Raw genomic sequence first — 23,931 nt, 5'->3', positions numbered from 1 at the left:
CCACTACACCCCTGTGCCGCCTTGATGATCTCATCAAGTATGGAGTCTGAAGCTGCTCCTGAGACCCAGGGGAATGTTCTGAGTTCATAGGTACATGTTCTGTTTCAGAACTGAGACCACTACTATAGAAGATATTTAGATATAAAAAGAAATTATAAAATGGAGAACTCCTGACCTTATACCTCAGGACATCACAAGTTTGATTCTTACTTCTCTGGTGTCTGGCTTTGGGAGAGAGTAACTCATGTTCACAAGTATTGATTGAACTGTTTTAGGCGATAGAAATAACATATTCAAATTTTTTATTTGAGTGGTATTTCCCTTTAATGTTAATGCACCAGAAACATTAAATAAAGATTGTTCATGAGTCCCAAATCTCGAGTCTCAAGTCTTTCAAGTCAAGTGTGTGTGCGACCAATTCAACTTATTACTGCATTTTCTTTCAAACTATTTTGGTCACGGATGTCCACATTTGGTACTGTGTTTTACAGGCATTTGAGGCAGAGCTTTTTTGCAGCCTGTACAGCCTGCAAAACAGCTCTGCCTCAAATGCCTGTAAAACACAGTACCAAATCTGGACATCCGTGAGTGTGGTGTGGGAGCCCAGAGTAATACAGTATTGTGTAGTTTCTCATTGTCATCCACTTTGCCCCCATAGTCCATTAAACTCCTTTCAACCTCCACTGCAACATTTATCAACCACTGTTTAAAACCCACAATGATGAAAGGAACGGAGTCTGTTGGGGGGCATGAATGTTTTAACGCAGCTCAATGCAGGCTGTGAAATCTCCATCAATCTCTCCAACCCTCAATAACCCTTTGTTCCGTAGCGGCCCAGATACTGCAAAGACACTATCACATGTATACACGGTTGATACTGTAGAGTGGTAGTGTGTACCCTCTTCTGATCCAGTCTCAGGCCGCACCTGTTTGCTCTCTGAGCACATCCCTGCCACTGGCTTGATATTACCGTAATACAAATGTTTTGCTCTCAAATGAACCAGATAATTGGTTTAATTTACCATGCAGCTCTTCAAAGTTGTAGAACTTTTATTTTATTTTATTTTTTTTATTTTTTGTGAGAGTCAATAAATTCTGCTCCTGTAGCTAAATCAATATTTATGCGCGTCCAAGGTCTCCAGCCCAGCCTCTCTGGTCACCAGGGCTCCAGGACGATCACAGAGAAATAGAATCCCAGACAAATTCCCATTTAAAAAGTCATTGTGGCCGTAATTCACAATGTTCCTGTGATAAATCATAAATCACGCCTCAAACGGCGCCTCGATAATAGTCCAAGTGAATGATGAAGAGCATGACTCTCTCCTCGTAAAAGACGATGGCCAACCGGCTGATTGAAGCAGAAATGGGTGTCAGAGGAGCTGAAAACAGATGGATAGGTTCTGCGTTAAAAGACAGAAAACAGATGGATAGGTTCTGTGTTAAAATGCAGAAAACGGATGGATAGGTTCTGTGTTAAAATGCAGAAAACAGGTAGGTAGGTTATGTGTTAAAATACAGAAACCATATGGATAGGTTCTGTGTTAAAATGCAGAAAACAGATGGATAGGTTCTGTGTTAAAATGCAGAAAACAGATAGGTAGGTTCTGTTTGAAATGCAGAAAACAGATAGATAGGTTCTGTTTGAAATGCAGAAAACAGATAGATAGGTTTTGTTTGAAATGCAGAAAACAGAGATAGGTTCTGTTTGAAATGCAGAAAACAGATAGATAGGTTCTGTTTGAAATGCAGAAAACAGATAGATAGGTTCTGTTTGAAATGCAGAAAACAGATAGATAAGTTCTGTGTCAAACACAGAAAACAGATAGATAGGTTCTGTTTGAAATGCAGAAAACAGATAGATAGGTTCTGTGTTAAACACAGAAAACAGATAGATAGGTTCTGTGTTAAACCGAGTGTTTTCTTCTCTTCCCCTCTATCGTTATGCTAAATGTGAATTCATTCTATTAGATCTTTTGTCTAAGAGATCAGACGGGAGGCGACACAGGGATGATTTAGTAGCTGATGAACGATGATAAAAATGAAATGAAATGAAACTGATAATTATCCCGAATATCAGATTCATCATGAACAATGATCTCAGCTCCAATTTTCTTTTTGAATCTCCCGTTTTTTTTTTTGTGGGAACTTGTATGTTAATGATGCAATCTCTCTCTCTCTCTCTCTCTCTCTCTCTCTCTCTCTCTCTCTCTCTCTCTCTCTCTCTCTTTCTCTTTCTCTCTTTCTCTCTCTCTCTCCCCCCCCCACAGGACACTTGGCTATAAGAACCGCTTTGTGAGGGTGCCCGATGGCCACTTTTGGATCGAGGGGGACCATCATGGCCACAGTCTGGACAGTAACAGCTTTGGACCGGTAGGGTGCCCCCCCTTTCCCCCCTTAACCCCCCCCTGCCATAAAGAAATGGTCCAACCCATTGAAAAACACAATTAGCCTCTTGCTGCGTGTCCAGCTTTCCGTTTTTGGAACTCCAGAAATAGCCCTTCACCCCCCACCCCCCCAACCGAGCAAGAGCCTCAGGGAGGCTTGATGAGTGGCCGCACTAAATAATTGAAAAGCATGCATTGGTGAACAAACCTGGATTCTGAATGTATAAACATTGTGCTTATTGGGGTAAATATGAGAAAAGCAGACTGGTCCAAACGAGCAAAAGGAGAGACTGGACAACGGTTTCAAAAGCAATGCTCCTTGTTTCTGTTGGTTTATTTCAGCAGGCAAAATGGTTGTACAGCAGTCCAAAGTCACAGTCCTCTCTTCATGACAGCCTAAGTTTTTCTGTTCTTCCTTGTTACAGACATGCTTTATACTGTTTTCTAATCAACAAATAAGTCTGGACACACCCACCGTTGACAGCTCGTCAAACTGGTTTTTGTGAGACAGTGGTCACAGGGTAGAGTGAGTGAGTGAGTTTTGTGTCACATGAAATGAAATGTGTCTTTGTGCGGTTTTCAGGGCAATATTACTTCATGTGTTCCTGATGAAATGTGTGTGTGTGTGTGTGTGTGTGTGTGTGTGTGTGTGTGTGTGTGTGTGTGTGTGTGTGTGTGTGTGTGTGTGTGTGTGTGTGTGTGTGTGTGTGTGTGTGTGTGTGTGTGTGTGTGTGTGTGTGTGTGTGTGTAACTTTTACAAACTAACACTTTTAATGCCCTCACTAGCCTCGAGGCACACTTTGAGACTTACCGCCTAGCAGTAACAGATGAGATAAGAGCCGCCATTCAGTCCTTGGATGGAAAGGTGGAAATGCTCCACACGAAAACCATAGACAATACCAATGAGATGATCTCACTCACGAGAGAGGCTAGCCAGCAGCACCAACGTTATTGCCCGCCATGCGTTGAACGCCAACGGCATAAATAGTTTTTGGGATCAATATTAAATTTTTTCGCCATGGCATTCATAATTCATCCAGCCTCCCTCCGGACTGCAGCGGCACCCTGTCTGAGATTGCAACGCCTCAATACCGCCGCCTGGTGGATGGTCGGGCGAGTTACACTCACGCCAAACCGGAAGTGGCGATTGGTGCATCGAGGAAATTCCTCCGGCAGTACTATCCTCCGGCAGACAAACACTCTAGTGCATTTGGATCGCTTTCGAAATGCAATAATCGGGGCAGCTAGGTGGCAGTGGGCAAGGCGCTCGCCACCAACGCACAAGATGCTGGGTTCGAGCCCAGCTCTCGGCGTTGCTACCAGCTTGGCTGGTCGTTCATACTAATACAATTGGCAGTATTAGGGGGTGGGAAGCTGGTGGGTGGGGATTGGACGTTGTGGACAGCGACTCCTACAGGTCGGTTGGTGCGCCTGCACAGTAGAATCAGGAAGCGACGAGGGCGGCGTGTCCCTCCCACGCAGACCCTCGCCGCTGAGAGATCGCGCTGTTCAGGTGAAAAGATGCGACGGCTGCCTCCTCGAGTACCGGAGGGGACACGTGATGCAAGGCTTCGTCCACATTGCAGCCGGCTTGTGGGAGGCATGGTCTAACAGCGTTCGAGACGGGGGAGGGTAGAATTGGACAATACGAAATTGGGGACGGGAGAAAAATAGAAAAAAAATTGGGAGAAAAAGTAGATAAAAAAATAAGAAATGCAATAATCTATATGATTTCGGCGTTTATTGCGCCATACAAACCGGAAATGGATCTAGGAGATCGACGTCAACTAATTGGGATATTTTTCCTCCAGTCTCATCGGCGAACGGTAAGAGGACACTAACGTTATTTTCAGCTCGATTGTCCATTTCTTTGTTTGCAATCAGTCTGATCAATATATCAACCCATACTAAATAAAGCCGTTACTGACGATCAGGGAATTATAAACGACCCCCCCCCCCACCTTTCCTTCACGCATGATGAAGCATAATGTATACCGATCATATACATTCAAAAAAAATTATATAGCATGTATAGGAAACAAACGGCAATCGATAATCTATCATATGCGTCAGGGCCTATAACTAGTGTTTTTGGAATTACAGCAGAAAAGCTTAAAAACATACTTATAGGGGCGCCCCAGTGGCGAACCACATAGCACGCTCAGCCGCGACACGGCCGACCCGGGTTCGACTCCCGAACCCGTCGTTATTTGCCGAATGTCTTCCCCCCACTCTGTCTCCCATTCCTCCTCTGTCTCTCTCTACTGGACTGCCCAGTAGCAATAAAGCGATAAAATGCCAAAAGAAAAAAAAAAGAAAAAATAAAACATACTTATATTTTCGACGGTATTAACACAACAATGTATGAATGAAAAAATATAACGTTCCCACATCCGGAACGATAGATAATCGATGTTGAATGGGCCATAGTAATGCAGATTATAGCTATAATATTTAAAAAGTTATAGCCCTGCAAAGAAGGTAAACATCTCCATAGGCTTACAGCGGTGGCAGACTGTGTATAATGATGGGCACAATGCCCGGCGCCCAATGTGTTAATGTTATGAGTTTGGTGGGTTGAGGTCACTGAGGCGCTGGACTCAGGGTCCTCATGGGGTGGGGACCATGGAGTTCGGGGCAGATGGGGACTCGGGATGTTTCACTTTATAGTATGTCCTTTCCTTTATATTAAATTTATATTATAACTAGTTTATTGATTTAATAAATTTTATTGTCTTGTCATTATTGTTGTTATTATTATTATTGCTGTTATTGTCCTGTGATGTCTTGTTTATTATTATTGTTGCTGTATTGTGTTGTGTCTTGTTTCATGTGGAAAAAAATTGAAAATAAAGAAAATTTGATCACAAATAAAAAAAGATTTTGCATAGAAAACGTGGCAAAAATGTATGAAGGTTATAGCATAACTGGACCACATACCACTTTTAACAGAACCTTTAGAGGTCAATGGAACACTGGAATACACAAACCTTGTGTAGAATGCATACTTTTACTTTAGATATTTAAGTACATTCAATAGCAAATACTTCTCGACTTTTACTTAAGTAGAATTTGAATGGAGGACTTTTACCAGAGTACTCATTTATCTGGGTATTTCTATGTTTACTTACGTAAAGGAACTGTATTTTTTCCGCCACTGTCGATACCGATACTTATCGATACTCTTATTGATACAACTCGCCATCATTTGGTGCAGAAAATAAAAGACATGACATGAAAAGAAGTGATCATGGGCCTCTGTCTTTTCTAACGGAGTGTGTTTGTTAGGGGGTTCTCTCACCCAGTGCCCTTCCTGTCTCGTTAGTCTGAGTTCATGTTCCACCATGGCGTGGTGCTCTTCTTGGTTAGGGCAGTCCCTGGCCCAATGGCGTGATGCATCAGTGTTTACAGATGAAACACCCCTTAACGTTGTGTCTATTCCCTACAGCCTGGTGTTCTGCCTTTAGCTCTCAGGGTTGGAAATAGCCTCCTTGCCCGCTATCCGCAGTTCTCCCACGTTGGTCGCTGTAATGTTGGGAGCACACAGACACGACAAGCAGCAGAATAGGTGATGAGTGCAAGAGGGACTTGCAAGAGGGAGTGTAGGCAGGGTCTCTCAGGGCATGTCAAACAAGCAATATTCTGCTGACATGCTTTGGGCCATGTAAACGCGGTTCAGCTTATTTAGTGTCCATGTAAACGGTTGATTTGAAATGTTCAATCTTAATAATTTCAATTGGATTGAGGAAATATTGTCCGTGTAACCGCAGCTATTGTGAACAACCCACAAACATTTAGTTAGAACATTTAGAAAAAAGTTTTTGTTTTGTCACCGGACCAACCAACTATTAAAGAAAACACATTGAACTTAATATTGGTTTGACGACCGCCAGTTCACACCACTCAGAGGAGAGCTAAGACAGTGCCCATCCACGGCGGTGATTCTAGTGTACATGATATGGTGCAGTAACCTAACCTACATGGTGATTATTGTGTATAGTACATGATATGGTACAGTAAGCTAACCTACATGGTGATTATTGTGTACAGTACATGATATGGTACAGTAAGCTAACATGGTGATTCTTGTGTACAGTACATGATATGGTACAGTAAGCTAACCTACATGGTGATTATTGTGTACAGTACATGATATGGTACAGTAACCTAACCTACATGGTGATTATTGTGTACAGTACATGATATGGTACAGTAAGCTAACATGGTGATTCTTGTGTACAGTACATGATATGGTACAGTAAGCTAACCTACATGGTGATTATTGTGTACAGTACATGATATGGTACAGTAAGCTAACATGGTGATTCTTGTGTACAGTACATGATATGGTACAGTAAGCTAACCTACATGGTGATTATTGTGTACAGTACATGATATGGTAAGCTAACCTACATGGTGATTCTTGTGTACATGATATGGTAAGGTGTGTGTGTGTGTGTGTGTGTGTGTGTGTGTGTGTGTGTGTGTGTGTGTGTGTGTGTGTGTGTGTGTGTGTGTGTGTGTGTGTGTGTGTGTGTGTGTGTGTGTGTGTGTGTGCGTGCATGCGCGAGTGTGTGTGTGTGTCTGTGCGTGTATATGTGTGCACCATGATGGACTGAGTACTAGAGGGTTACTGTACTAGGATGTTTTTGTGTTAATGGAATAATGTGAGCTGTTTCTTCCTTAACAGAAAAAAGATATGTGATAGTTTAGGTTTCCAGACTTTTACATGTTGGACCCATTTCACTAGAGAAAAAAAAAATGATTGAAAAACAATCTGCCACTCTTTTTACTGTTGTTTTGACTAGAAAACACAGTGTTTGAAGCTAAAATAAAACAAAAATGTGTTATTCTCTATCTTATGTATGTTATTATTTTATCCTGGGTGGTGGGACTTTCTGCCATCATGATTTCATCACCTCAAAAGCCCTGTTGTTTTTTGAAAACAGGGCTTTTGGGGTGATGAAATCACTGCACCTAGGCAGCAGTGGTTCTGCAAAAAAAAAATCAGAGTATATATCTGTTTAGAAAACGAAAACGTCACATTTTTAATACTTTTTTTTCACGTGGTAAATACTCAGGACACAACATGTTTACAGGAACGTTTTGGAGTTGTATTTGGAGTGTATTTTGTGACTGTTGGGAACTAGGCTACACTGGCACACCTACTTCCAGTGAATAACGCTAAGCTAGGCTAACAGTGCGGCTGTTCCCTAAGCCTAATGCATGCACAGAGAATAAAATGGTTAGTATCTGCTTGTCTAACTCCAGGGTAGATGGCAAATAAGCTAATTTCCCCAAAAGTTCCTTTAAGCTTGTATTGCCAAATTTAGATGATGAATAAAACGTTGAAGCTTGTAAAGGCATGATGACAATCGGACAGAACAAATTAACAACACGCACCCCACACTGGGCTGTTTCTCCCCTCCCCTCCCCTTTATAAATCCTCTGCCATTGTTGTGTAACTTGTCACCTCTTCTCTAGAGTCTTCTTTCTCTGCTTCACGTGAAGTTAAATCTACTCTAGAAGTGAAACTGAAACTTAACAAGCATACACCGTGGGGGCGGGGACGGTAGGCAATTAATTTACTCAGTGGATGCCTGAACACAGAATGACACCGGTATCACTGACTACCAAGGCAAGCCTATGGGGAACTAAGTATAACTTAACACATTCAGAGCCGGCCGGATATGACCAAATTAGGGCTTGTAGGCCAGCACTTTAATCAATGGGAGGACGGGGATATTTGCGAACGCTTAAACTATATCTTAAATTATGGCTATGGGTCTAATACACCCGTCGCTTATCAATGACTTGCTTGCAGTCAACATGTACGAAACGGATTGTTTTTTCATCGGTACATTTCCGTTTTATACCGTTTTGAATACGAGTATAGTTTTGGAGATTTCTAGTAATTCCAGAGAAAGACGCGATAATAGCCATTTAGTGGAATACACAAAACACGTTGTCATTTTTCGGCTGATTTATGAATCGTTTTCAAATAAACGCTAGATTATTGATAGTAGATGTGTCCTTATGCACGCTAGAGAAGCGGGCTGAAAAATTGCTTATCCGTGTCTTTCTCCGCGCCAACGGCATGCACACACACACACACACACACACAAACGCTCCGATGTCGGTGAAAGGAACATCTGATTAACCCAAGACTGGTAACAGAGTCCTTACCTCACATCAGATGTTCTGCAAAAAGATTAATCCAATTCCTGATCGCCATTCCAAATATCGATTGCGTCCATTGATCCAACGTTATAGTCCAAAACACATAATCCACGCTGCTCCCAGCCTCCCCAGTCAATGGGGTAACACGATACTGCATGCCCGAGAAGATGCACATCCCCATCCAATCCAATCCAATGATGTGCAATACCATCCGGGAGACGATAGGCGGCGGTATTTGCCCTTTTGCAAGCTCAGACCCATTTCCAACGATAATATCAGGTTGGATGGATGAAAATGAATGGATATCGTTAATAAAAGAAATAACGATTAAAACCTGACTATACTCGTGATTGGCACGCAAGCGATGGCGAGTTAACCCGACTATCATCGTGATTGGCACGGAATGGGTTAATATATGTTGTACCGAACACGTACCGAACCGTGACCCCAAAACTGAGGTATGTACTGACCGTGGCTTCTGTGTACCGTTACACCCCTAGTGGCCAGAGTTGGATATCAATTCAGTGTCTGACTTTATTGCTATGTTTTATTTAGCATCTTTACCTAGTCAACTTGTTTGACACTATTTACTTGTCCTTATAGTAGCAAAGATGGCTTTTACTGACAGACATTAAAGATATTGAGTTTTTTGGCTTCTACTCAGAGATGCTGGTCAGTTCCACAAAGTATTAACATTAGATATATTCTCTCTCTGCACTCGTCATCTCTTCTATCTCTCTCTCTCTTTCTGTGCAGAATTGAAAAATATAAAATATTCAGCTGAGAGACAGATGTTTGATATGTATGGCAGCACACTCCCCACAATACCAGTCATTCATAGAGTATAGTTCCTCGCCCCCAAAATGGACTGAGAGAGCAAAAAAATATCTACTTGTCAGGATTTACATTTGGCTCCCAAGCAAACACGTTTTTTTCCTTCTCTTCTTTCTTTCTTTCTTTCTTTCTTTCTTTCTTTCTTTCTTTCTTTCTTTCTTTCTTTCTTTCTTTCTTTCTTTCTTTCTTTCTTTCTTTCTTTCTTTCTTTCTTTCTTTCTTTCTTGGTCTCTGACAAGAACAAGTTACAGGTTGAAAAAACCCTCAGCTCGGAACTAGGCAGAATCTGCATATGGCTCGCTGATAACAAACTATCATTACACATGGGCAAAACAGAGTCCATTCTCTTCGGTTCAAATAACAAACTCAGCAAGACCGACGGCTTCTCAGTTACAGTGGGTGACAATATTGTCACAAGGAAAGATGAAATTACCTACCTGGGTTCCATCCTAGAGGCTAATCTCTCCTGTGACAAAATGGCATCCAATGTAATAAAAAAAGTCAACCAACAAACTCGATTCTTGTACCGAATCTCCTCTCTGGTAAACAAGAATACCCTGAAGACTCTGGCAGGAGCACTCATTCAGGGGTACTACGACTATGCTTGCACCTCATGGTACCAAAGCACCTCACCCCTGCTTGACCTTACTCCTAGAACCCACCTCACCCCTGCCCACTTTGACAACCTAGGATGGCTTAGAGTAGACGACAGAGTACAGCAACTTGCAATGGGCCTGGTCTACAAGATACACTACACGACCAAGATACCCATGTACATGTCAAAATACTTCCCAAAGGTCAGTGAATACCACGATCACAACACCAGAGGGAGCTCCACAAATCATGTTAAACCCAGATTCGGCTCAAATAAGGGACTAAACACGTTTTGCAATTATGCCACATCAATGTGGAACGCCCTACCCAAAGCTGTAAAGGAATGTGGATCACTACCCACTTTCAAAACCTCTCTCAAGGGACACCTACGGGAGACTGCAATTCAACACTGGCCCCTGTAAATATCCTAACCCAACCCCCTCCAATGTACAGTCATTTACCTAGTATGGTTTTGTCAATAGTCCAATGTACAATTTTGTTTGTTTGTACAGTCAATCAATTCTTTCTTTTTCTTTCTTTCTTTCTTTCTTTCTTTTTCTTTCTTTCTTTCTTTCTTTCTTTCTTTCTTTCTTTCTTTCTTTCTTTCTTTCTTTCTTTCTTTCTTTCTTTCTTTCTTTCTTTCTTTCTTTCTTTCTTTCTTTCTTTCTTTCTTTCTTTCTTTCTTTCTTTCTTTCTTTCTTTCTTTCTTTCTTTCTTTCTTTCTTCTCCAAATGAGAGATTCTAGCAAGAGGCGAGGGTTAGTTAATCAATCTTTCTTTGGAAGGCTTGGGAAGCACCAAAGTGGAATGAATGAATGTTATGTTACCTCACTCTGTCTGGGTCCACTTAGGCCGTAAGGTGAAGGCTGTATCGTTTCATCCCGTTCCCACCTCGGCGGACTACACAATTTTCACTCTGGGTGAAAGATATATTGGTGTAGATTTAGGAATAAAAAAGTTCTCCATTTACAATCCTGCCCGTTTTGCGCAATCATAATTTTAAAGTCGGGACTAGATCTTTCCTCGCGAACGTATACTTGGTCAACACAGAGTTTTATTTGACGTATCTTGCGCTCGACCAATAGCAGTTCTCTTTGTTGCGAGGATACAGCCATCGGGTGTAAACAAATGACATCCACAGAGTAACGTTACGGACGAAAATGGACACAAATGTGAGACAAGAAGATGTTCCTGTGTGTCTGCAAAACTGCCATGTACAGAACTTTGTCAATACCAAAACTGTGCAAATGTTTCTAAGGAAACTGAGGATATAGGGCTACATGGGATGATGACTCCGATGACAGTGGTGAGGATGATAAACGTCAGTGTTGCCTGGTAAGTGTGGTGGTGGATGAGGGGGTTCTGAAAGTTAACATACTTTAAACATCACTATGAACTAGCAGAGCTACATAAACATCACTGTAAACAATAAAACTAGATGGCATACAGTATCTGAAGAAAACTAGAATGCTAGTTATATAAACAAAAACACAGCTAAACTGTCAAATAGTGTATCCACATCTTGATTGATTGAAAACTTTATTAACAGATTGCAGAATGGGTACAATACAGTACGGCTCAATACACACAATTGTTATGGGGATTTTTGAATTCTGCTTCCTCCGACACATGTGATCGTGTACCCAGCCCACCGCTTCTTTTCACCTGGCAGCGCGGACTCTCACTGGGAGAGTGTAACGGGTGGAAGGTCACACTACCTCTCCCAGATCCTTCCCTTGCTGTGCAGGCGCCCCGACCGAACTGTAGGAGTCGCTGTTTACAACAACCAGGACCCACCCTTGCCGGGTTTCCCACCCGCTAACACTGCCAATTGTGTTAGTATGGACGGTCGGCCAACCCGGAAGCAGCACAGCTGGATTCAATCCCACTGTCTCTGTGGTGGTAGACAGACGCTTAGTCCGCTGCGCTACCCGGCCGCCCATAGGGTCCCCCATTTTCAATTCATCATGACATTTATGACATACACAACACACAAATTGTGTCTAAACAATGTCCTGGTAGGTTAAGCTACCGTTCGACGCAGTTATATAGCGTAATAGCTCACACTCTGCTATATTGGAACATTGAAAACGTTCTGACACTATGCACCTACACCTGTCCGGCCACACCCACATCCGCCCATGTATATAAGCGAGGGGTGTGACCGTACTTCCGCTCTTCCCTATCTTTTTTGAAACAGCACTGTGCAATATTACACCTACTGTAGACCTCAGTCAGGGCTCGAAATTGCGACCGATTTGGGCGCATATGCGACCGAAATTATATCGGTGCGACCTCAAAATATTATTGGGAGCATTCGTGCGAGTGCAAATAATTGTTCTTGGTGGCGCCCCCTGTGATGTTTTTTGATCGAAACGTGTACCTATCCCCCTCTCCTTTGGAGAGGGGCAGCAGCGTGAAAGGGCACGGGACTCATCCTGGTCACGCCGGACCGGATCAGTTCAACCCTGTGCCCGCCGGGTCACAGATACGTTCTGATTAACCCGAAGGGCCCTGAGCTTTTCCGGGGGGAAAATGCCAGGGCGGGCCGGACGCCACAGGGGCTTATGTCGTGAATGTTGTGTGTCATAAAAATGCCACTACGAGTTGAAAATGGGGGACCCCGATGTGGACAAGACAAACGTCTTCCTCTAAAGAGGATCTACAACTGAGCCCGAACGTTCGAACGTTCGTTCGTTACGCTGACATTCGGACTTTAATTAATGGGTTCGAACGTTCGGTGAAAAAAAAATAAAGGAGGCGCACAGGGTTGAAGCGATGTGAAGAGGCGGCGCTCGGCTCAACCAGAATGGTCTGCCGGGCTGTAGCTGGATACTATTATCTCAACCAGAGCTCTCAACCAATGCAATAGAACAATTTTGATTGACAGGCGATTCTGCCAATTACGTCACACTGCTTGCGCCCGCCTCTGCTGTTACCACCAATCGGCAAGCGTTTATTAGTTTTTTTACTTCCGGCAATGCCGCCATTGATCTGCTTGCGAGAAGCACAACAGACTTACCGTAGCTAATACGTTAGCTCCCCGCCGAGAACGTAGATGAGGATGACCAAACGAGTCATAATGATTTTACTGCAACGAATGTTATAATAAAACAAAGCCTTTCTATACATGTGTCTGATTGAAAACTTTATTAACAGACTGCAGAATGGGTACAACTCAGGGCTTTTATGAGCAACGGAAGCCCAAGGGGACGGCTGGGGCGCATGGTGCTCCCACCTAACCCACTTAGGTGGGAGCACCATGGTTGACCGATGCCCAGGACGGGCGCGCATCCGTGGGGTAAGACGGCAGGTGAGAGCGCGGCGCGGAGCCAATGGCAGTGACATGATGGGAATAGCCAGACTCTGAGGACGAGTGCTTGCTACTTGCTATGTTTGGGTAAATAATGTGCTGATGTTACTGAACGTGTAACACTAACTATATAACGTTAATGCCACAAAACGAATGCCTTTGTTTATCTAGCCCCTTACGTGACTGCGGTGTGCAAGGGCTATTGTTTATCATAAGTAGTAACTTTGATGCAGTAGCTTGTTTATTTTCTTCTGAGTGCTTTGTTTAATTACATGTTTACATGAACAGCCACCACTGTAAACAACATGTTTTTCACAAATAGACTATGCAATGCCGCCCTCCGTAGGATCTATAATAATACAATAAAAAAAATATATATATTATAATTTTTTTTTTTTAATTATAAAAAAAGAAAATTATTAAAAAAGATTTAAAAAACGAACGTTCGAACGTTCGTTCGATAAACCCTGGCGAACGTTCTAACCCTAAAAACAGGGTTCGGGGACAGCCTTATCCCCTTAACAGTTGTGTGCATTGGACCATACTATATTGTACCCTTTCTGCAAACTGTTAAAGCCCAACCTCTAGGTTAAACCCTACTCAAGTTCAAGTTCTTTAATAGTTGTCATACAGAAGTACAGAATACTTTCATACAAAATGCTTCTTACTGTTACGCTCCAGAGACTGTGCTAGACAAGATAGTATCAAATAACATAATATAGCATGTAATTTAGAAGAAGAAAAAGAAAGAAGAAAGAAGAAAAATGAGGTCACAGTGTTCGGTATAGACATATGTACAATGTTCTGAGTTACCATATAATATACAATACTATGCAGTGTACTAATGTACAGTACTATCTAGTGCAAAGCAGAAATGGGATGAGGTACAATTTTAGGTACAATTTACAGTAAGGTGTACGAGTTGTAGTGCAATCCTTCATCAATAAATATAAAGTGTGGGGAGTGGGTGCTACAGTGTGTTTGTTTAAAGTGGGTGTGTGCTATAAAGTGTGTGGAGTGGGTGCTACAGTGTGTTTGTTTAAAGTGAGTGTGTGCGTGTGGATGTGTGTGCTATGTGCGTTTGGTGGTTGTTGTTGTGTAGTGTTCATTCATTGTTCGTTTAGCAGCCTGATGGCCTGGGGATAGAAGCTTCTTCTGAGTCTTTCTGTGCTCGCCTTGAGACTCCGGTATCGCTTGCCTGACCGCAGCAGTTCAAAGAGGCAGTTGTTCGGGTGACTGGAGTCTTTAATGATTCTCTTAGCCTTGCCCGTGCAACGCTTGTTGTAAATGTTCTGGAGGGTGGGGAGCCCCCCTCCAATTGTGCGTTCGGCTGAACGTGTCACTCTTTGTAGTCTGCTTCGGTCTTGTGCAGTGCTATTCCCAAACCAGGAGGTGATGTTGCCGGTCAAGATGCTCTCTATTGTACATGAGTAGAAGTTCTTAAGGATCTTCTGACTGACTTGGAACTTCCTTAGGCGCCTGAGGAAGTAGAGGCGTTGTCGTGCCTTCTTCACAACACTGTCAATGTGTGTGGTCCCTGTCAAGTCCTCGGATATGTAGGCTCCGAGGTACTTAAAGCTGTTGACTCTCTCAACCGGTGCCCCGTCGATGCTGAGGGGGCTGTAGTCCTTGACCCCCGACCTCCTGAAGTCCACAATCATCTCCTTTGTTTTGCTGACGTTCAGGGAGAGGCTGTTTTCCTGGCACCATCCCGCCAGGACCTTGACCTCTTCCAGGTAGGCCCTCTCGTCGTTGGCAGAGATCAGGCCCACCACCACTGTGTCGTCAGCAAATTTGATGATTGTATTGCTACTCCGCTGAGCCACACAGTCGTGTGTGTACAGGGAGTAGAGGAGGGGACTCAGAACACAGCCCTGGGGGGCCCCTATGTTGAGGGTGATGGATGAGGAGGTGCAGTTGCCTGCTCTCACCACCTGGGGTCTGCCAGTCAGGAAGTCCAAGACCCACTGGCAGAGGTCATAGCCCAAGCCCAGGTCCCTGAGCTTGGCTATGAGTATGGAGGGGACTATGGTATTGAATGCCGAGCTGTAGTCGATGAATAGCATTCTCACATAGTTCCCCTGCCTCTTGTCCAGGTGTGATGCTGCTGTGTGCAGCACATGGGCTATGGCGTCCTCCGTGGACCTGTTGGGGCGGTATGCAAATTGCAGGGGGTCCATGTTGATGGGGAGGGAGGAGCAGATGTAGCCCTTTACTAGCTTCTCAAAGCACTTCATGGCTATGGAGGTGAGAGCTACAGGGCGGTAGTCGTTGAGGCAAGCAGGCTTGGATTTTTTGGGTACAGGGATAATAGTGGACTTCTTCAGGCAGGTGGGGATGACAGCCTGTTCTAAGGACAGGTTAAATATGTCAGTGAATACTGGGGCCAGTTGGTCGGCACAGACTTTTAGGACGCGGCCGGGGATGCCGTCCGGACCTGCTGCCTTCCTGATATTCACTTTTTTAAAGGTCCGCCTCACCTCATGCTCTGTTACCCTGAACACTGCGCCTCCATCAGCAGCCGACCCCCCCCCCCCCATTGCCGTGGCTTGTGAGCTGGTGTTGTTATTACCAGCATCAAACCTCGCATAGAAGGTATTGAGGTCATTTGCTAAGGAGATGTCACTGTTCAGTTTGAGGGAGGCGCCTTTGTAGTCTGTCATCGTTTTGAGCCCCTGCCACATAGGACATAAGGCATACGTTTCCTGAAGTGACGTCACGGCCGTGCTAGGCATAGCTATGGTGCTAGGTGCTAGCGTCTGATAAGCTTTTAGATTCGGCTCATTAATATGCACCTGTTGACCTGTTGTGACGTCGGCGTTTGATAAGCTTTTTTGATTTGCGCGTGCATGTTATTCGTGCGTGGACCTTTTTAACTCTTTCAGAGTGGCATTTCCGGTGTCAAATGGAAACAAATAAATAATGAAATTATTACTGAATATGAATATTATATATATATATATATATATATATATATATATATATATATATGAATATATTACTGATCAATTATGGGTAGTTTACATCATTGGTATATAATTTCATTATTTATTTGTTTCCATTTGACACCGGAAATGCCACTCTGAAAGAGTTAAAAAGGTCCACGCACGAATAACATGCACGCGCGAATCAAAAAAGCTTATCAAACGCCGACGTCACAACAGGTCAACAGGTGCATATTAATGAGCCGAATCTAAAAGCTTATCAGACGCTAGCACCTAGCACCATAGCTATGCCTAGCACGGCCGTGACGTCACTTCAGGAAACGTATGCCTTATGTCCGTCCGGGTCATAGTACTAGATCAATGGTGGTTCACTCGGTGCATCACAGTTAGCCTATATCTCCGCTGTCCCTGCTACACGCAGTCGGGACCACTACACTCACTGACGTTAGCCTATAGCCCGCCGTCCCTGCGGGTGGTTCTCTCCTCTTTGTGTGCCCCCGTCCCCGCGGAGGAGCTTGTGGACTCGACGGCGGCCGCGGGGCGCCGGAGCCCGCAGCGCTAGTTAGCTCATAGCTATCGTGTAACACTAGCCTTTGCGGGCTCGGGCGCCCTGCGGCTGCCGCCGCCGCCGCGTCCATGGGCCCCCCGGCACGGCACCCGTGGGGACGGGGTGTACAGAGAGGAGAGAACCATTTTGGGTCGGCCGTTCATGCCGGCCAGCGAGCCGGATGTCGGGATATGTTGTTAGCACAATAGCTACCAAGCTAAGCTATGTTATCTACTAACGTTATAAACACAATATGTGTACAACGACACAATGATTTACATTATTACAAATATGGAAACGTGGTTGTGGCTTTTACAAATAGTGGTTAGCTTTAGAGATGGATGGATGGCTATAATCACGGAGCAATAGTGAGGTGAAACAGATACATTTTCATTCGGCTAGTAGTGTGGGATATTTGTAGATATCCTGATGAAGAATGTTCTAAGTCAACCGAGGCTTGGATAATAACAAGGGTTTATTAACCAAACAGATAGAATTACATAGAGAGAATGGCTGAGGGCTTCCCCCCAGGTGATCAGCTGAAAAGACCCAGGTAAGAAGACCTCGATAGATCTCGGGAGGAGATCTATATAGGTAACAAAGGGGGGGGTGTGGTCCCATTTGATAGGTCAGATGGGGGGGGGGGGGGGGTACAGGTTTGGAGAGAAAGGGGAGGGGAATGTCTTATTCCACAGAGAGGGGGGGGGCACAGGTAATGGGGACACAGGGGAGGGGAGTATATTTACATGAGGACAATATATTATACCACAATACTCACTTTTCTCTGTTATAATGTGGGTGAGATTAATGTATAATATACCAGGATTGTTTGGAACAGGTAAAAGTGAAAATAGAAAACAATTAAAATAATGAAAATTTTGGCCGATGTGATGTTGGTTGGCATAACAGTTTAAAATAGAATTATTTATATACATGATTCCTGACATGATCGACTGGACTGCGGTCTGTGTTATTTTGATATCAGAGATGTGGGAATAGATATCACCCTTTTCTTTTATTAATCGCTCAAAATACCTATATCAATGAGTGGTCCTCAACTCTGATATCAAACAACAATTAACATAATCATTAGAAGTTATAGCTGTGCAAATATCTTGGCATACCTTCAGTCGTTCATGTCGTGACTCAGGGGAGCTAATGTGATGGTTGTACATACAGGCATAATAAACCAATTAAATACATGCACTGTCTCTGTGTGGTCAGAGTGCACAGGGTGAAAAAACAAAATTGTGTGCATAATTATTAGGAATAGGATTTACACATAAGGCTAATGTGTACAAAAACATTTTAACAACCGTTAACCTGGTGGTTAATAAAACTAACATGATTGATTATGGGAAACTGTTCAAAAATATATATATGCATCTTGATGAAATTACTTAGGATTCAGTTGTATTTAACCTGAGTTTGAGTGTCACTTTCATCTGTGATTGCCTCAGTTTTGTTGGTCTTTACTTAGAATCAGGCAATTTTCTCCATTTCTTCTCTATAAATGAGGAGATAAAACGTCTTATGCATCGCTTCTGTATGTAATTCTAGTGCATCAACTGTTCACCATACAGGTGCAAAACAACAACGTTACATGTCCTCTTCTATGAGAGAATAAAACAACTGATTCTTTCTTGTCTGACAATACAATTTTGTAACTTAAGTCATTCAAATGTGATGTAATGTGATCATGTGACCACTTCTTCCTTCAGCAATACATTTTAGCTCATTATTACTAACCATTGTTAATGCTTTCTCATTGATTTCTTTTCATCACATCCCTAGTTCATCGTTTTGCAGATACATACAATTGTGTGAAAAGTTTCCTGCTTGTGAAGGTATTAATCTGAATGATGTTGCATCGTTGTTGACAAGGTGTTCTCTGTCGGTCGTGTGGCAGGGCCAAACAGTAACACATAAAAATTAAATAAATACATAACAATGTGGACACTGTGTGTTCAGAAGTCTCTTGGTTCACAGGTCTCTGATGATGTGTCTCTCTTCTTGACGGTGCAGTCGTCAATCATTCACTCCTCCATCATTCAGAGGGGGCCTATAGGAGGTTGTCGTCCACTCCCTGTGTACCTTGTCAAGGGTCACCGGTAGCAGTATACTAGTAGTGGCCTTGCAGACTCTTTTCCTGGAGCCTATGTTGTTCTCCACCACCATCACATGTCTGCCACTGTGCTCACGCTTGACCTTTATCAGGCCTAGAGACATGGCGGTAGGGTGGTTTTGAACGTGCTGTGTGGTGGTTGGTCCCCTGCTCCCCGTCATCGCGGTACCAGAGGGGCGAGGGTTTGCTGGTGTAGTGGCCTGTCTGTAGGACGCTCTCTCTCACACGGATGACAATCTTGTCATGGGAATCCACCTTGATGGTCGGGGACTTCAGTTCCCTTTTGCAGATGGTCTGCCGCGGGTCGCCGGGGTGAGGCTGCATGTCGTCCTTTCTGTCTCTGCTCCCCTTCCTTTGGGGACGTCTGTGTTGTGTGGGCTGGTGGTTCTCCCACGGTTGTTGTCGTCGCCCTGGTTGTGTCCGCAGCTCCTTGGCGGTGTCCCTGGTGGTAGTATGCTGTCGTGGGTCGCTCAGGTCGCTGGGTTGTGTTCCTCTCTGCCTGGTCCTGCCGTCGTTCGTGGTTCAGGTCACGCGTCGTCTCACTCCTTCTCACTTGTCGTGTCCTCTCACCAATATGATCTGAGGATGATAAAATTGCCTTAGAAAACCTCCTCACATAAATGATTCAACGCCTTTCTGCAAAAGAGGAAAATCATTTTGGGATTAATTCAATTCATTGTAAATAAAATCACTTAATTGAAAATAGGAAATGCAAGCCAATTGCATTAGCAGTGATTCCTTATGTCAAGAAGGTCACATTCACTACAATCTTATCAGATCTTGTATCTAACTAGATCTTACAGCATTAGGCTTTAAATAAAATTGTAAATGAATGGCCAAAGTCTTGAATCAGATAAAATAGCTCTTTCTCTTCATAGTCTGTGATGTTAAATTGAAGTTGACCTTACCTCAGGCCGCGTACGATGGTGTGTTTCTTCAAGATACTTACCTCGCCATGACGTCTCGGTTGTTCTTCACGTCTCAGTGTGGCTCGTCATAATTTAGCATGGGGAAAACATAAATTCTAGGCAGCCAGTTAATTTTGCATGAAATACATCCATTCATTTTCTCGTCTACTTTTAAGTAGCATTAATTTAATTACCTCTAATACACCTTGTGCATTTTGATAATCATTGTGTAAATGATTATCCTGCTTTCAACTGATACAAATAAATCTAACCCTAGCTAACCTTACTATCATGCATTTGTCCTAATAAACTAACCTACATTGTAGCACTCAACACTTTGATGACCATTGTTACTCAGCTGATAGAGTTGTGCCCTTTTTGATGTCCTGTCATACAGAACCTGTGAGTCGCTTTTGGATAAAAGTGTCAGCTAAATGATCAATGTATGTGTATACCTTGTACATTTAGATAATTGTGCTTCAATTTGTGGTTGATATTTTGCAGTCATGGAAATGTATTAGTTTGTTATAAGAATAGTTATGAATGTTATTGGTTATAAAGCAGAAAATAGAAGGAGGGGATAGCATGCAAGTTATGTTATTTTGTTAGTATGGGAAATATGGTGCCTTTCATGACTGCAAATGCATCACTAGTGTCTGATTCATGTTAACTAAGTGGTTTTCTGTTGCCATCCACCGCCAGGTGAGTCCACCAAGTCTGTGGTCACGAGTGCAGGCATTTGCATTGCTTTGTCTCCCAAGTGCCCACTCTGAATATCGTCTGTTATCGTTGGCGTTCCTGTAAAATAAATTTACATGTGGGTGTTTGGATGCAGATTTGTTCCAAATGGTCAATCGATTGTCTCTCAGCTCCACACGATCTTCGGTTGAGTCTCGTGGTAACAAAGAGAAAATCTGCATCTAAAGCGATACTTCCTACTATACTAAGTGGAGATACTAAGTTGAGTCTCTATAGGTGTGGTCAGACTGGCTATTTGCATTGTCTTTCAACTCCACATCGTCCTCAGCTGGTTTGAGTGAGTGTTTTAAACACTGCTTTGTAATTCAATTTAGAGTTAAATCCGTCTGCCTCTCCTGATTGTCTGCTTGCTTCCTGTAAACACAAAAATATGTTAGTGACGCTTTGACTGTCTGGGTTGTGTTGATTAGAATCCTATTTAAAACTAGCTTTATGTGACTTATAATGTGTAAATTAAAGCAACATAAACATTCAAGTGATCTGAGATAGTTGTAATTTACTGTAACTGAGATGATAGATGTGTATGTACAGTTTCTACGTTCTAATGTATATACTCTCTTTTCTTGACTCCTTTTGTATCAGCTAACCTTACTGAATTTGCAATTCTGGTATGTCATAAATGTATAGATGTAGCAGTACTGACTATCTGTATGTCATGTATGTCATAATATGTCCTGATGAATTGAAAATGGGGGACCCTGATGTAAACAAGATGAAAGTCTTTCTCTGGTCTGCATCCCCTTAACAATTGTGTGTAGATGTAGCAGTACTGTATTGTACCCATTCTGCAATCTGTTAAAAAAGTTTTCAATTAATCAATCAAAGCATCTATATTTTATGATTTTCATACTCACCGTGGAAAGCTGTTGTGTTGACGTCGTATATTATACGTGGACTTCATATACCTTCGGCCTCGGGCATATTAAACCTTACCGTTCGCCCAATGATAGTTTCATATCGCACTTTTGTATGACGTCATCAGCCCATGCGACGTTCACGCGTTGTCATTTGCCTCGGAAATAACGCTTTGCAATCCTGCATACTAGTTCCGCGAGCTCTCAATAGCCTGGAATTTACCTAAACCCAGCGTTTTGTTACCGAATGAACGCGCCTGTGCATATGTGAAAACGTAAATAAACTGAAACGATAAAACTATACTTCCCAAATGGTCGTTCCCGTGGGCCGGTTTTGTTGGTTCCGGAAATTACTATCCTAGTTTGTCGCGTGAATTGCACTTCAATGTTATTCTCTATATAACGGTACTCGTCTCTCAATGCTCGTCGCGCTATCCGTCGGTTTCTTTACTCAATACAGCACAGCGGCGGGTTCTATACTGTACACATACAAACGAGACTTTAAACAGACAAACAAACATTAATACATATAAGTTAACGTGTGTGTATATCTGACTGTATTGGATCGCTGTGTTCGTTTAGTCGACCAGCATCTGCTGCGACAAGGCATTTATCCCTTGACATAACTATACATCGTTATTAAAGTCATAACGACCGAACCTGACTTCGAAATTTACCAGCGATATATTAGATTATATATACCTTTTAATCATACTCTCGGTCTCTTGAACTCGCGACTAATGTCCTGTTTAATGTACTTTCCGCGACTGATGTCCCGTTTAATGTACATTCACGTACTCCCGGGGCATCGCGTAATCATGTACTACTAGGACATCGCGTGATCATCTTCCCGCTATCTGTATTGATCAATTGGTTAATTTAATCCAAAATACATCGTTTTCAGGAATGGAAGAGATTGTGGGCTTAGTTTGAGGTTGAAACAATGAATATTATGACGCTACTCTGGTAATTTCTAATTATGATTCCATCAGCTTCTCGGTCCTAACTTCCCGCCTCTTTGCAAAGGAATCACAGAACGTTTTTAACAGAGTAGCGTTTTCAAGGATATCACATCATAATAAGCTCACGTATCTTCTTTTGTTGCCTATATTTTTAGTCTGAATTAGACTTGGGTTAGCAATCCGACAACCTTACTGTGTGCCTTAGCTTTTGGTCGACTCCGACTCGACCTGGAATAGCACTTCAACCTTTGTGCCTAAACTTTTGGGAATAGCACATATAACCCATCCTCTCAGAACCGCCTGATAAGGACCCAGGTGCACGCGCGCCCTGGTAACGATTCTCAATACAGATCAGATATATTAATGCACATTATTCTTACTCAGCCATGATCTCAATATTTGACAACATTCTGTGTTGGAGCCAAAATGCCCTTCTGTTTATTTAGTTTTATTTTAACTCACGGTGCAGAGGTTTGGCATTATCAGTCACCATGGCAACCACCACAGGGGGTGGTTACCCATATATACTGATCAGTGGGTGACGAGCCCCAGGTGCGCAAGGGGAATAGCCATACAGTTTTTGACCGTGTTCGAGATGTGCCGTATAGGTCGGCGGTCAGTGTTATTAGTAAAAAGAGTTTTTGTATATATATTTTGGTTGATAAGTCAATAAAAGGATTGGCATATCGAAAATGATAAGAGCTCTCTGGACATTGAATTCTTTAAGCACGCGTCTAACTCAAGCCAGTCCACTTGCCCCTCGCAGTAGGCTTATGTAAAGGAGTCTACATTCTGTAATATTCACCTGGCACAGAGAAAAGCGGGAAGGTTTTAATTCCTTGCCATACATTTTTGGTCGACCATATATTATACTCACTTTTCTCTGTATAGCTGAAACAATACAGCACGCCGGTAGGACGCAAGAAGGTCTGTCACAAGTTCGTAGACGCCAATTGTGGGATATTTGTAGATATCCTGATGAAGAATGTTCTCAGTCAACCGAGGCTTGGATAATAACAAGGGTTTATTAACCAAACAGATAGAATTACATAGAGAGAATGGCTGAGGGCTTCCCCCCAGGTGATCAGCTGAAAAGACCCAGGTAAGAAGACCTCGATAGATCTCGGGAGGAGATCTATATAGGTAACAAAGGGGGGTGTGTGGTCCCATTTGATAGGTCAGATGGGGGGGGGGGTACAGGTTTGGAGAGAAAGGGGAGGGGAATGTCTTATTCCACAGAGAGGGGGGGGGGGCACAGGTAATGGGGACACAGGGGAGGGGAGTATATTTACATGAGGACAATATATTATACCACAGTAGCAAGCATATATCTATGGTAGCAAGGCTCTCTGCCCGCCACTAGCTGTGTGACTCTCAGCACCCCCTGGTGAGCCCCCTGGTGCCCTGCACCTGTTGTGACGACATTACACGCGCACGTTATGAACCATTGATTAAAATATGCACGTGCGTGGTGATTGTGTTGGGCAGACAAAATGTTTTGATAAAAACGCTAAAACTGGGTCAATTT

At 43.1% G+C, this 23,931-nt stretch overlaps 1 protein-coding gene across 1 annotated transcript in view; it reads left to right on the top strand.

The window, feature by feature from the left end:
• The window catches only part of immp2l (inner mitochondrial membrane peptidase subunit 2), a 503,188-nt gene that overhangs the window by 460,507 nt on the left and 18,750 nt on the right, over positions 1-23,931 (top strand). Inside the window, exon 5 of the mRNA XM_084335406.1 lies at positions 2,268-2,370. Within this exon, the coding sequence (XP_084191532.1) occupies positions 2,268-2,370 (103 nt within the window). The remainder of the gene's footprint in view (positions 1-2,267; positions 2,371-23,931) is intronic.

The sequence above is a fragment of the Notolepis coatsorum genome, assembly GCF_963971535.1.
Source record: "Notolepis coatsorum genome assembly, chromosome: 18".
NCBI classification, from domain to species: Eukaryota; Metazoa; Chordata; class Actinopteri; order Aulopiformes; family Paralepididae; genus Notolepis; species Notolepis coatsorum.
This window is presented reverse-complemented; position numbering and strand designations above follow the sequence as displayed.